The sequence below is a fragment of the Phalacrocorax aristotelis genome, chromosome Z, assembly GCF_949628215.1.
Source record: "Phalacrocorax aristotelis chromosome Z, bGulAri2.1, whole genome shotgun sequence".
Taxonomy (NCBI): Eukaryota; Metazoa; Chordata; class Aves; order Suliformes; family Phalacrocoracidae; genus Phalacrocorax; species Phalacrocorax aristotelis.
In genome coordinates this window covers 71,241,618-71,256,492 of record NC_134311.1, presented here as the reverse complement: position 1 = coordinate 71,256,492, position 14,875 = coordinate 71,241,618, and the positions used below count along the sequence as shown (strand labels likewise).

General features: G+C 41.5%; 1 protein-coding gene across 4 annotated transcripts in view; it reads left to right on the top strand.

Annotated features, from left to right (window-relative positions):
* UNC13B (unc-13 homolog B) overlaps positions 1 to 14,875 on the top strand; it is a 219,705-nt gene that overhangs the window by 153,958 nt on the left and 50,872 nt on the right. For all 4 annotated transcript variants that reach the window (XM_075079702.1, XM_075079701.1, XM_075079700.1 and 1 more), the window contains 9 exons: positions 1,697 to 1,866; positions 2,690 to 2,805; positions 4,636 to 4,799; positions 7,025 to 7,175; positions 8,167 to 8,235; positions 11,050 to 11,139; positions 12,611 to 12,745; positions 13,579 to 13,712; positions 14,633 to 14,718. In XM_075079702.1, coding sequence (XP_074935803.1) covers positions 1,697 to 1,866; positions 2,690 to 2,805; positions 4,636 to 4,799; positions 7,025 to 7,175; positions 8,167 to 8,235; positions 11,050 to 11,139; positions 12,611 to 12,745; positions 13,579 to 13,712; positions 14,633 to 14,718 — 1,115 coding nt within the window. The remainder of the gene's footprint in view (positions 1 to 1,696; positions 1,867 to 2,689; positions 2,806 to 4,635; positions 4,800 to 7,024; positions 7,176 to 8,166; positions 8,236 to 11,049; positions 11,140 to 12,610; positions 12,746 to 13,578; positions 13,713 to 14,632; positions 14,719 to 14,875) is intronic.

Sequence of the window (14,875 nt, the reverse complement as noted above, 5' to 3'; positions counted from 1 at the left end):
TCTGAATGCTGAGCCTCTACAGAACTGCACATCAGTGCAACATGTCAGGAAGAGAGGATTTCTTTTACATGCTTATGTAGTGTTGCTGGTAGATATGACAATGCGCTCAGATAAAATTGAGAGCTACAAAGAGCAGCAGTCCAAGCGTTCCCTGCTTGTGAATGCTTGCTGCATGGTTTTGTTAAAGGAAGATATCCTTGCAGTAGGAAGAAATATTGAACCTCATTTCTTCTGAACTCTAAATACAGCTTCAACTGCACAGCAAAGGCAGGGAGCAGCAATGCTCCCTGCCCGCGATCAGAACTGCCTGGAATTGCCTCTAACTTTGTCCATATAATTCCCAGCTATTCCTCTGTGCTGGAAAAATTGGTAGGAGCTGAATGGACATCTATTAAGCAGTCCTGAATCACAGTAGTGGCAATAGGAGCCCAAATGATTTGTTGGTAGGGAGAATGCAAATACCAGTCACTGCCACCTCTTATTGACTGGGCTTAGCAGATCTCTTCTGACCCATTTCTTCCTTCTCCCTGTTGCTTAGCAACAGATGCAGCATGTTAAAGTTAAAAAGGCTGGAAAACAGGCCTTCAGCAGAAGTTCCCTGTTTTCATAGGTTTTATTTCCTTGAGGGCAGACATTTGTAGTGGTTATGGTGAGTAATCACCCTTGTCATGGTCTCATATGAGCATTCAAATTGCTTTATTGTGTTGCATGCCCTGTAAAGGAGCAGAGCTCTTATAATGAGGTTCTTCTACCCACTTCTGACATCCAGGAGCCTGTTTGTATCTACAAAAGGTATCTGAACACCTAAAAAGAGGGGGAGGCCGCAAAGTCTGCCTGTGCATTAAGCCGGAGGGTGCCAATTTAGCAAACAGTAGACTGCTTTTTTTTTAATGGAAATGTCTTTACTGATCTGCCCAGGGCACAAAGTATCAGTCTGAACTGTGAATAATAGAATCAATTCTAGTAATTAAATACCAACTTTGTAACTGCTGTATCGCACCCTATCCTTCCACACACAGGCAGTGTTTGTACCATCTGATTGTAGTGTATTGTACATTAATACACTACTTCTTTGTGACTGTCTTGAAGTAAGAGTGCTACTTCCACCTGAGCTATTTATCTTTGATCAGCATGAAGGGTGTTTGTCACAGGCCTTGACTGTGCTATCCTAGATACTGCACATGCATCAGCACAAGTAGCCTTTAACACCCATAGCTGAACATAAGGTTATTGATGGGGAGAGCTATCAAAAACCAGTGAGATGCTGTTCAGCATTTTGGGGGTATGTACACCAAGTTTACCAGCACACCAGGCTTTGGTGGGCTTCACAGCAAAAGCAACAACAGTGAAGAGAATTCCCAAGTTTAGGGGCTGCTGCAGAGAGTGAGGACGAGCAGGGGAGTTGCAGCCGCTTAGCAAGTTTGAAGTTGGTGGTTGCACTCAGGGCAGGGCAGTCCTTCAGTATGCATCTAAAGTGCAGTATCTATCATGTCACAGGAGGGCTTAGAGTGCCCCAAGAAGTTGTTGTGTAGTTCCTGTCAGGCGCTCCACTTTTAAATAAATAGGCATTTGTTTACATTTTCTTTATGCATCCCTCTGCTTTTGGACAAGTGGGTCAAGAGGAACGTGAAGTATATAGCACATAAACGTTGGCTGCATTGTGTCCTCTTCAACATTATGTTTGTCTTGCTTGCAGTGAGTGCCATAATTCTTCTGACCGGATCAAGGTGCGTGTATGGGATGAAGATGATGACATCAAGTCTCGCGTCAAGCAGAGGTTGAAACGCGAGTCAGATGATTTCCTGGGGCAGACAATCATAGAAGTCCGTACTCTGAGTGGAGAAATGGATGTGTGGTACAACCTTGGTGAGCAGGGCTTTTGAATTGAAAACATGTCACTTGTTAGTCTGGGAACATTTAAGAACACTTGGGTGCATCTGGGCAGTTTTCAAGAAAGAAAAAAAAAAAGAAAAACTCTACTTAATTTCAAGGGGCATATGATGGTGCTGTGGAGCAGTTGCAAGACTTTGATCCCAGTTAAAATGACGAGCTGGAATATAACATGTCAGAAGGGTGATGGGTTTCCCCTGTCAGGCATTGGAAAGTACAATGGGTAAATTCTTGGGGCAGGGTTTGGATTCTACCCTGGAATGCTGGAGGCATGTTTCCTGCCCTGGGCCTGTTTTTGTGCCAACACAAGCATTTTACCAGTCTCTAAGACCTGCAAGTGCATGGCACTGGGCTGGGAACTTGTTGGGACCTTTCCAAGTGGCCAGAATAGAATGTTGTAGAAAGTACTGACAAGTAACCAGATGGTGCTGAGTTTACAGGCATAGTAATAATCCTAGGAGGTCCAGAATCTTGATAGGGACAACCAGCAATTCCCAGGAGGATAGATCTGTGGTAAAGTCAGGACCAAATTCCACATGAGCCAGCCCCGTTCATAGATAAAGCATCTGTCCTTGGTGGTTCTAGTTCAGCTGACTGAATCCAAGTTCAGGGACCCTATAGCACATTTGCCGTCAGAAGGACCTGCTTACAGTCATTCAAAGTTTTGAAAGAAAAAAGTCAAGTTTTCTCCGTGGTGACTCTGAACTTCCAGCAGTTTCTCTTCCAGTGTTTTTGCCCTAAGATGGCTGTGCTCTGATCGTGAAAAATGCAGGTAATTGCTGATGATTTTTCCTTCTAGAGAAGCGAACAGATAAGTCTGCAGTGTCTGGGGCTATTCGCCTGCAAATCAGCGTGGAGATCAAAGGCGAGGAGAAGGTGGCCCCATATCATATTCAGTACACTTGCCTTCATGAGGTAAGAAGCTGATTCAGCTCAGTCATCTCCATGTCCCTTCTGTCTCTCAAAGAAAAAATTTTCTGACCTTTATTTCCTTGAAATACTTCTCCTTGCCCTAGATGAGCTTTCTTTTCCCTGCTCTGCAGGCCTGGAAACATGCTGAATCATCAGACCTGCATTTGTCAGGAAGGCAAAGAAGGCGTTAGGCTGTCTTCCCTGCACTGAGGGCTGCCTGGCTCAGTCTGCCCCGCTGTCACAGCCGTGCTGCTGTCAGGCAGAGATTACACGCTGATCCAACTCAGAGGCCCCCATGCATTTAACATGGAGAAACCTCTGAATTCCCTTGAGTGATGTTTTCAGCGTGTACTGTACCTATGTCTTTAGAGAAAGCATACTAAAATGCTTTTGAGTAAATTCTGATCCAGGGAGGGCTTTGACTCTGGCTGTTGAGTGACGTAATCTTCTGTGCTGCTGCACTGGTGTATAGTTATGAACAACTATTGGGGAACAGAAGATAAGCTGCAGTTACAGGGAACTGACCTGTCTCAGGGTAGACTAAGCTGGGCAGGCAGTGCTGCAGAAATTGGGAGAAAATCCAAAGATTACTTTGTGAGAAGGACTAAAGGGAAAACCCTGTCTTGGTGAGATGCATGGTGCCCAACCTATCTATCAAAGAGAAGACAGGTGGCAGGGTCAGTCTCTAAGTGCCTGAATAATGAAGACTAGTCAGAGCCCCTTTCACTTGATGTACAAGAATATCATGAGGTCCAGTGAGGTTTAAGCAAATTCAGATTGGAAAAGGAAGGCAGATGTATCACAGAGAGGAATGTTCAGCTAAGGGAACAACATCTTTATCCAGACGCTGGGCTAGATGAACCCTGTGGTGTTTTCTGGCCTTACCAGGGAACAGACAGATACAAAGCTTAGAAAAACAGCAGTAGGCTGTGTTGTGTCCTTCAATACATATTTATTGCTTTTAATTTAGTGGTGGCTTCTGTTTGCTAAGCTATTTTGTATTTTTCCATCTGAACATGCATGATCACTTGCTGCCCTTCTTTTTTTGCAAATGTCCCTTTTTAGGTATCTCCTTCCTTCATTTGTCTATCATAAAATGAAGATGATTTACAGCTAGCATAATTTAATCAGGAAAAATAGTAGCGTAAAGCAGTGTCCTCTAGCTCCTAATGAGATCATTAGACTTTTGCATCCCTTGCTACAGGGAGCCAGCTGTCTGAAAGGCTGATGAATCTGTAAGTGACATGGATTTGAGGGTTACTGAGAAACCCACTGAACTGAATGTGCAATTTTTTCACTGCAATGACAGCTGAAAGCCTTTGCAGTGTTAGATAAAGTGAAAGGTCATGTTGAATAATAATGCAAGTGTCTAGTTGTTGGGGTGATCTTAAAGGATGTCCGTTTTAGGAAAATAAACCTGTTTGGACTGTTCTGCTGTATAATAATAATTACAAAGCTGATACAGAGCTGTTACATCAGCTAGTTTAAATAGCTTGTCCATATTAAGGCATTTCATTCTGAGGACAGAATTGCGTAGGTTTCAAGAAACTGATTAGTCTGTGTTTTAAGTGAAATGAAGCACTCCTCTGCATCATTCACAGTGTCTGCTGGGTAAAGTTGTAGATATGCATGCAAAAAGTTCAGCTAGGAGCACACAAGAAGAAAAGAAGGTAAAAGTAGAAAAATACATAGTGGGTAGGGGGAAAGAAAGAGGGATGAGAGCAAAGAAATTTGTGTTAGTGCCTTCTTCTCAGCAGTTCCAAGCTCTTTATGAATCTCACTTGGAGGCTTCAGCAGCCTCACATACAATTTAATTTCTGTTTTGTATTTCAGAACCTCTTTCACCATCTCACAGATGTGCAAGGGAATGGGGTGGTGAAGATCCCTGATGCCAAAGGAGATGATGCCTGGAAGGTGTATTTTGATGAGACAGCTCAAGAGATCGTAGATGAATTTGCAATGCGTTACGGCATTGAGTCGATATACCAGGCCATGACGTAAGATGCATTTCATGTGGTCTTTAATGCAGATAATCAGTGTAATTAATTTATGTGATTGTTAATATTTAGAAGATTAAATGTGTTGGTAATGGAAGGCTTGGCAGTGGCAGCTGCTCCTCACGGGGTTTACTGTGAGTAGGAAGAGGCTGCCTGTGTCTGAATCACTGGTTTCCTCAAAGCCTAGAAATTAATGTCTGGCAAAGTGCTGGAATTAAGCATCTATCTGAACAGTTTGTGTGAGCACTTTTAAAACTAATTCTAAGGTATTACACCAACTTTGGTAGTGTAAACGGCCGTATTTTATTATTGGTAGCTGACCCATCCCTGTTTTAAGACTTTAAAAATCACTATTTGAGCACTCTTCTGTTAAAAAGATATTTCCCGAGGATCCCACTGAAGATTTCTGATGGTGTGAGAAGGGATGAAGTTTTGTGAATGTGTTTGTTTTGGCAATTGATACAGTCCTTTGAAGTCATTAATTTCCCAGGTGCTGCTGAAGGCATTTACAGGAAGTTTGAACCACAGATTTGTCCTCTTTAGAGCTGGGCTAATGCAGTTCTTGATCTTCAAAGAGCGTTTTCCTTATCAATATACTTTTGCTTGGATTTCAGTTTAGCCATTCTTCCTCTTAAGGACTAGTAGTGCTATACTTAGCTCAGTTCTTATTTCAAATATAACACTAAATATAGCAGACAAAAGTGAACTTTTTCATGTTAGAAGCTGAAAGTTTTGGGGTCTGGGTCCTTGGATGAGTTATGATCTGTACTTACATCACCTTGCAAGTACCTTCTCTGCATATTGATTTAAGCCAAAGTGGAAAAGAATTGGAAGGGTACCTCTGGAGGTCTAGTCCCTCTTATAGCAGGTCTAACTTGAAAGTTGAACCAGAGTGCTCAGGGTCTCCTTCTGTTTGTTGAAAATTTCAAAGGATGTAGACCCACCACCTCTCTCCTGTTCTCAGGCTGTATTACTCTGGAGAAAGAATACCTGATTGAACTGCAGACTGGAAAATCCTACTTTTAATTTCCTATGCTGTATGCTGTAACTGCTGCATATTGCTGCTTCTCTTTTTATCTTCTCTCTAAAAGGATTTTGGCCTGACTCAATCTTCTCACTAACCATCCCCTCTCTGCTAAGTGTCATGACATTGATTAGATCCCCACTCCTCATGCCTTCTCTTCTTCAAGCTGAACAAAGCCACCGTGTGTGTCTGTCTTTATTTACCAAGTGCCTAAATGGCCAATTGGTACATAGGTATGATGCAGCATGCAAGTGAACATTCAGGCATCAGTATCATGTTTGTCTGAAATACTGACTTGTGAATTCCTCTGAAACTCTCTCACTGGAGCTTTTTTAGTTATAATCATTGGTAGGTTAACTAGCACAGAAGCTAATGTCTGTGATGAGTCCCTTAGGGAGAAAGCTACATTATTTAGAAAACAGTTCCCAAATTTAGTCTGGGAGCTCACTGAGGATTAGTGCTTAAAAAGAACTGCTTAAAATTGGCTCAACTCTCCTGTCTGTTGGAATGAACTTCACCTGCCATGTCCCATAATATCAGACCTCTTAAGCTCTGATTTTTTTCCCCCCCTTATGCCTAACAGATTTTCTCTGATTGTATAATCATTTCACAAGCCCAGATGCTTCTGGTATAATTTTGAGATATCCTGCAGGAGAGTTCCTTGCACTTTAATTAGAGCAGTTAAAAGGGAGAATGCAAATGAGCATGCGTGCTTCCTGCAGGCTGGAAGGGTTAGCCCTAAGGGATCACGTATCAGTGCAGCACAGAAATACTGGTGTGTGATCTTACTGTGCTTGAATGCTTTCCAATTGCTGCTGCCTCATGTTACCTCAGAACCTGCGGCTGCCTCAAGTGGCAGCAAATTATATAGATTTCTTTGTGTCAGGCTTGGTTCTAGGAACTGGCATCAGGACCCAGGGTATCACCAAAGTCACAGGCTGTTGGCAACAAATAGTTGATAAGCTATTTTGTGATCTGGGAAGGGCTGTAGTGAAGGGGTTTCTCTTGTTTCAAGCATATCTGTTACCTAGGTGGCATCTTTCTGGAAAAGCTCTGAGATACTGGAGATTTACAGAAAGGGAAAAAACATAACTTTCATCTGTTCTGGTGGCAGCCAGAGTAAGGGGGCTACTAAAAGGATAGAGACAAGTTGTGCTACACAAAAGAGACCGGAATGACTTACAGAACTGTCCTTTTGCAGGCATTTTGCATGTCTCTCCTCTAAATACATGTGCCCAGGTGTGCCAGCTGTGATGAGCACCTTACTTGCCAATATCAATGCTTATTATGCGCACACCACTGCCTCCACGAATGTGTCTGCTTCGGACCGCTTTTCAGCCTCCAACTTTGGGGTATGTTTGCATGTTTGGTGATGTTACAATTGGACTTCTGTAATTTGCCTATGATGCGTCTGCCTTTCAGTAAATAACTTGTTCTGTTTAAGGAACGTTAAATCTGGGAGGATTTGGAAGCTGTGGACCTCTTCTAGACTAGACAAAGAGAACGGTTTTATAGTCGCCATCCCCATACATTTTAGATATTAATCAGTGTAATGCATTGTGATGTGTATTCTTCGTGTTCAAATTACATTGGAGCACAGATGGTATGGAAATGAACAAATAATCTTAAACTCTGCATGGTGATGCTGTTGATAAAATATACCGTGCAATCTGATCATTTCAGAACTTTTGGTTTTAAAACCAGCAACTGCTATAAGAAAAAAGCAACAAAAAAAGTCTGTCCCCCTAATGGTTAAAATGTTTTGTGTATAACATGGTGGAGTTGAGCATGCTGGAAACATATTTGGAAAAGCTCGTGCTTTTCCAAATTTATAGATCGAATGAGGAGGTGGTCACAATGCCAAAGCAGAATCCAGTGGAGGGGCATGACCTCGAGAAGACAGTCACGAGAAGCCTGTACTTGACACTGAACTCATAGATAAGATCTTTGAGCTGCGTCATTGCTCTGAATTAGACCTTGTTCTGCCTGTTCCTGTATTCGTCTTCCTGTATTAATCTCTGAATAAATATTTTCTCTTAAATATAAGTTTAGTGCAAATTGCAGACTAGAAATCAGAGGTGTTTTTGTTCTACCTCTGCTTCAGAGTGATAATTGAGTATTTTTCTGACAATTCTGATGTTACACAGACTTCAGAAATGATTACAGATAAGAGTAAATCTAAGAATCAAAAGAAAATACTGTTTGCACAATACCATGCATCCATATTGCTTCCTCCTGCGCTCCTGAGGTCTGACACTAATTCCCTGATATCCTGCTGCTTACTCTGAACATCGATTGGACAGTGGTGATATGTGATGTTTATTGCTGTTTTCTGCTCCACAGAAAGAACGATTTGTAAAGCTTCTGGACCAGCTTCATAATTCACTCCGGATTGATCTCTCAATGTACAGGGTGAGTGGGAATAAACAGAATCCTTCCAGGCATTCTGGTAGGCAGAGGGGAAACACACCATTTAGATTTCTGTTACATTTCTAACCTTTTGGGTAGTTTGTGTCTTATGGAATTGTCATGACAAGCTTGTTGCTTGAATACACTGTTTTGTTTTCCTCATGGATAGAACTTAAACCATGGGGTTTTTTTTTCCATTATAACTTCCTCAAGACTTCAGAAATAATTTAAGGATAGTGAGCTATGCTCATCTCTGATATTCTCCCAGAAATGTAGCTGGATTACTTATTTTGAATTATTCTTATGAGCTACTTCAGGTATTATCTACAGAGGGAAAAGCAGATGTGTTCTCCCTAGGGAAGACAGAAATCTTTTAGAGGACCTGGAGCCATGTTGTATCTTATTTTAGGTTGGCAAACTTGAATCACTGTCCTTGACTCTGGATCTACAAGATGTGTTCTCAGGTTGAGATCCCCCCACTTCAGCATATTGGGAAGAGATGAGTTTCAAATATTGGCATCAGTTCATTACGCTTCTTAAACTCTCTGGTTTCTTTCTTTGCTACTCTGGAGTCAGCATAGTCTTATCACGTGACTTGCTGTCTTATTTTAATCAGTGACTAATTCATTGAAAAGTTTCAAAATGGTGGCAAAATATGAGCTATGGTCTTATTTTTTTATTTAAAAGTAGATCCTCTTCTGGTTACTGCATTTATGTGAAACACAGTAAAACATACAGAGGAGGGAAACAAGTGGACTAAGAGGATAAGTGCATTAGGAAGCAAACAAAAGGGACGAGGGACAAGGTGCAAAAGAAGATAAAACAAATATTGTGTAAAAAGCTATTCTAAAACTACATTACTAGTAAGAGAAGGTCTAACGAAAGCACTGATACACTGAGTAGCAGAGCGAAAATTATCAACACATGGCAATAAGAATCTGTAGTGGTGATGCCTTTTTTGTTTGCTTGGTGTTCAATAAAAGCTGCTTTCCAGTGGCTAATGCACTTGGACAGACAAGTGAGATCTTACATAAAGGACCAGGAATGATTTGTGTAGTTACAATAATTTAGATGTTATCTAATTGGCAGTATGTTTAGAGAAACAGCGGAAGCAATTTGGGAGCTCTTAGTAATTATTTTAAGACCCCTGAAGGGCAGGTTATGTTCTGGAAGAAACCGGTGGTAATATCCAGCTTTCAAGACAGGAGGTGGCCATTTACAACTTGAATTACCCAGATTAAGCCTCCTCCTTCCCCTAATTTAATCGAGCTATTTGTAAGCACTTAAACCAATGAATAATCTACAGTGTGGATTTGTGAAAAAGAAAGTGTTCAACTAATGTGTGTTCCTTCTAGGGCAGGGTGGCAGGTAGGGAGGGGAGAGGTGGAGCCCTCTCAAGAGTAGCTCCAAGTCACCCTATGACTGATTATTTTGAGAAGTGTTTTGTGAGCAAGTGCAGTTATTCTGTATGTACATCAGTTGTTCTTTTTGATGGTTGGTCGCTAGCTGACGTAAGCATAGAGGAGGTTGAATTTCAGTATAGATATTGTAATCTTTTCTTGATTTTTATTCCTAATCAAGAACATGCATTCAGTCCCCAACACTCATCCAATGGTTTACATTTAAACCTTGACCCACGGAAGTCTTCGATTTTGCTAAACACCCTGAGTGCCAGAGAGTCCCTGTGTGGACAACTTAACCTTAAAAGGCAAGTTGTCTAGGAATGAGCATCTACAAATGACCGTAAAGCACATTAAATTGCTCGCAGTGGTTAGCTGAACTGCAGCAATACTCAACTGCTGTCAAGAGACAGCATACTTTTCTGCAAGGCCTCAGCAGTAAATGAAAACTTGTTCCTCTCTGCTCTTTTTACCTTTGTCTCTAATAATTTTCAAATGTGCAAATATGAAGAAACTATCCAAGGTTGCCTTTGCTATTTTACTTGCAGCAAAACCAATCACATCAGCTTGATCGTACGAATGTGCTGAGGAACATGAATGCTGTTAAAGGGCATGGGAAAGAAAGAATGGGAGTGTAGGAAAGGGCATGCTGCTTGAGGTCAGAAAGCGAACACTTCTTGCAAGAAGCAAAGCTTGCTGGATTCAGCATATGCATTTACATGCATGTAGATGCATACATACATACACGCACGCACGTATGTGTCATATCTGGAAGGAACAATGAGACTTCTAATTTCAGTGGAACCAAGACAATGGAAGCTATGGCTGTGGACAGTAGGGTGGTGGGCAGGGTATGTAAAATAAATGCATTAGAATGAAAGGTGCACTGAAGGATATGTACAATCTTGGCAGATTGGATCTTACAGGGGACTGAGGGGTTACTATGACTTCTTACAGGGAGCGGTGCTCATTTTCCCTTCTCAGTCCAGTTTATTTCTCTGGAGAGGTTGCTAATATACCACACCTTGGTGTCTCAGAAGAGAAGCCAAAAACAAAGGGGTGAGTGCAGAAAGGAAAGGACCCTCACAAGCAACCTCAAGCAAGAGGCCAGGGCTGCCAGTGGCGAGGCTGTTGCTCCCTGCCTGCTCCTCCTACAGTCAAGGAGAGATTTCCTGCTGCTGAGGGTTGTCAGTCTTTTGGCATCCACAAACTTTACATTCATATGAGAAGCTATTTAATTAAGCAAACAGATAAGCTCCTGCAGCAAAAAGGCCTTATTTACTGAGCATTGTTTTGACTGGTACAAGCTTCTTGAGCAGGAAATGTTTCCAAGACACTTTCCTTATTTAGCACATGCTTGAAGCCTTGCATGGATCTGACTGTGCTTTCCAACAGGATTTCCCTTTTTTGTCGACAGAATAACTTCCCAGCCAGCAGCCGCGAACGGCTGCAGGACCTGAAGTCTACAGTGGATTTGCTGACCAGCATTACTTTTTTCAGGATGAAGGTAATGTTGTGGGTGGGGATGGGAATGGGGCCTCTGCAGTTTCTGCTACAGGGTTTGGTTTCCCAGTTTTCAAACCATGGTTTCACGTCGTTGTGCTTTAGACACATAAGGAAAATGGACATCATCTGCTGACCATGTGATAAACATCCACATTTTATCTTTACTCCACTGTATTTTGCACCATGAAGGTGAAAGTTGTTTTTAACTTGGGGTTCTTCAGTCATAAATATGGCATAAAATAATTTTTTTAAAAAAGGAAAAAGAAAATTATCTGGGTTTAGGAAGTAAATTTACTTTTGTTAATAGCATTAGGAAGCTTTTCCTGTAAAACTCTCTACAACATTTATCAGTCACTACAATCTCTTCTCAAACTTTTATCTAGTAAATGTTTTAAAATTTATTTCTTGGAGGGTAAGTTACTGAAATGGCGTAGGATCTCTCAGTAGAAATCCAAGGGAGTTGTTACGAATGCTAATGTGCTGGTTCAGTAGTTAAGTTTATTGTTCAAGCAATGTGTAATGACATTATTTTTAATTCCTAATTTTTGTTTCTAAACTTCTTTTAAAATACTGTTGTAGGTTAGCAATGTCACTTAATAATTTTTACCTAATCAGAAACAAAGCAAGTCTTTAATTTGAGCTATTTCAGGAAGTGCTTAAAATTTTACTTTTAAGCCCTAGGGTAAATGGTGTTTTAGAACTTTATTTTGAAAGTGTTCATTCAGACAATATGTCTGTATTGAAAGTTTGCTGTATAGAAATATTCCAAAATGTTTAGAGGTAGTGACGATTTCAAAATTGTCTCAGGTTATAGTTTTATTCACAGGGTGATGCCTGCATATCTGTTCAGTTTAAAATAACCCTGCAGTGTTTTTTAAAAGCAGCATAACAGTGAAATAATGAAAAGAGCTGTTGTTGCAAGAGGAGAATGCATATTGGCTGGCATGTTCCTAAGGATTCTGGTGTGCTTTAAAATGCAGTAAAGCTTGTGAAGAAAGACGTCCTTTAAAAAAATTACCGTATTTAAAGGTGTGTGAGTGTTTGGTCTTCAGCAAGACTTTCCAGATCAGACATAATGTCTCTGCTAGTCTGTTGCACATTCTTCCAGTGTTTGAAAAGATTTCCCACTGGCTTCATAGCAAAATCCTATAAATTCAGCAGAAATCATGTGTGCTTGGCTCAGATTATACACATATCAAGCCACATGATTTATTTATTCATTCTGAAGAATCTTCCTTGGCACTTCAACATCTCTTTTATGCTCCAGATGATCCTGTGGGGACATCAGTGTTGCCACTGCTGGTTTATGCCCGGGGAGAGTGACCTGTTCATGGTTTCAGGTCACTGAAAGCACAAGCCACTGAAAGCACATCCACCAAGCCCTGGGTAGTTCCCAGACCAGGGACTTGTTCTTTCCCTGTTTGATTTATGAACAGTGCTTTGTTTGACTCTCTTTGTTGTCTCCTTGCCAGGTCCAAGAGCTGCAGAGTCCACCTCGAGCCAGCCAGGTAGTGAAGGACTGTGTAAAAGCTTGCCTCAACTCCACCTATGAGTACATTTTCAACAATTGTCATGAGCTGTACAGTCGCGAGTACCAGACAGATCCTGTGAGTAGCTGACAAGCGGGCAGAAAGCCAATTTTCTGATTTTCTTAAGATAATAACAAGAATACTAATTGATATTAAAAAGCCACACAATCAAAATTATGTGACTTGTTATCTTCTAAATGCGCAAAACTTGTAATCAATTGATGAGCACTAATTAGAAAGTGGAGGGTGATAATTGTTTTACACTTAACTAACTGCAATTCGTTTTGCTGGCCTCAGCGGTTTTATTTCATGAGCAGTTATTTGTGAAGGGAAGGTTTGATGCAGCTTTGAATGAGAAAAAGCTAGTTAGAGAAAATGCAGACTGATCAAGAAAACTGCCTTTAGTGTAGATAGACCTCAAGCAATGAAATTCTGTATTGTTTTCTAGCATTCTAGCATCCACTGCCCTGCACTTGTCTTAGGAGGTACCCATAGACACAAACTGTTTTCAAATCCATGAGAGCTCTACCAGCCACTCTGCAGTAATGCACACACAATGTGTCAACATGGATATAGGCATCAACCCAGGTGCCTAAAAAGCAAGTCTTTGGAACAAGCTTAGAGCAAGTGATGTCTCAGCAGGTTTTCTGGAGCATGACCTGCTTTTGGCATGGTAAATGACAAAACAGGATTATTTGGGTTTGAGGCCACTGGTAAGCAACATGGTTTGGCATGTTACTGTGTTTTGCATTAGATCACGCAGGTTGCCAGCAGACGTTAATAATTTTAAGCTTCTCGGAAGAAATGGCCCACAGCTAATTAGCGTTCGGAGTTTGTATGGTGATCTGCATTTGTCAGCTTTATCTTTCCCCTTTAAATTTACACTGGTTTTCCAATGGCTTCCTTCCCAGAACAAAAGTCAGGACCTTCCTCCTGAGGAACAGGGCCCCAGCATCAGGAACCTGGATTTCTGGCCCAAGCTCATCACTTTGATAGTTTCCATCATAGAAGAGGATAAGAATTCTTATACCCCAGTCCTGAATCAGTAAGGATCTTCCATGTCCTGTGTGGCTAATGCTAATCTCTGTGTGCTCTGCTTTATTTAACTGCTTTCTATCTCTTCTGTCACTTGTGTATTTATAGAAGTACTTATCTTGTCTGTCTGTCTTTCTGTCTTATCTGTCTCTGTCTATATAAATAACTTTTTGATTGGGATGGAAGAGTTTCAAAAGGTTCAGTTACGATGGCGTTCGAGCACCCTGATTATTACAATCCTGAACTCAGGGAGGCACCTGAAAATGGGGTGAGAGTTCTTTTGGTTTTTTCTGATGTTGAGCAGTTCTGGGATGACATTAACACACACAGTGGTGCCGTGGTGACACCACTATATGCTGTGATTCAGGAATGTGGTGTTCAGTGCAGCACTGGGAGATTGCATTGGGTGGGTTTGGCACAGCGTCGGAAAGGAACCTGAAACTGGTCTTTTCAGCCGATGGATACTCCAGCAGTCTCACAGGGCAGGAGAGAGGGATTTATCTGACAAGGTATTGTATACAAAGAGCTGCATTATGCCCTAGGGATCATTGATTTAACATGGTAGGGACACCTGAGTAATGTTCACCTGTCAGCCTAGTAACCGTAGGAAAAAAGACAAAAAAAAAAAAGGGGGGAAGAAAGGGGAAGAGGTGCAAGGGCGATGAGATCACGTACCCAGAATTATTGTATGCATCTCTTCTAGGAAAGACATCCAGGGCCTGGCTTTCTGAGTTAAAACCAGTCTCACCAGCAGCGTTGTTTTCAGGTTATTTAATCTATGCCATAAAGTTCAGTCCATGATCTCCAATTTCCACTTTCTAGGGAGAAGGAAGCATCTGTAATGTTGAGCTTTTCAACTTGTAGTTTAGCTCAGAATAAAGCGCCTTTTGCTCTGATACATGCCAAAGCCTTTCCCAAATGTCGCCTCAGGTTTCCTCAGGAGCTTGCTGTGGGGAAGATCAGCGCGGAGGTGATGTGGAGCCTTTTTGCCCAGGATATGAAATATGCCATGGAAGGTAAGAGAACTCTTCACTGCTGCAAGCTGACTTGTTGCTGATCTCTTGTTCTCCATCCATTGGGTGTAAATGAGGCTTAAGCACATTAATAGCACCACTGTTTGGAGCAGGGATTTCTAGTGGTTTGTTTGTGGACAGCTGCTTGATGAGTGGGCAT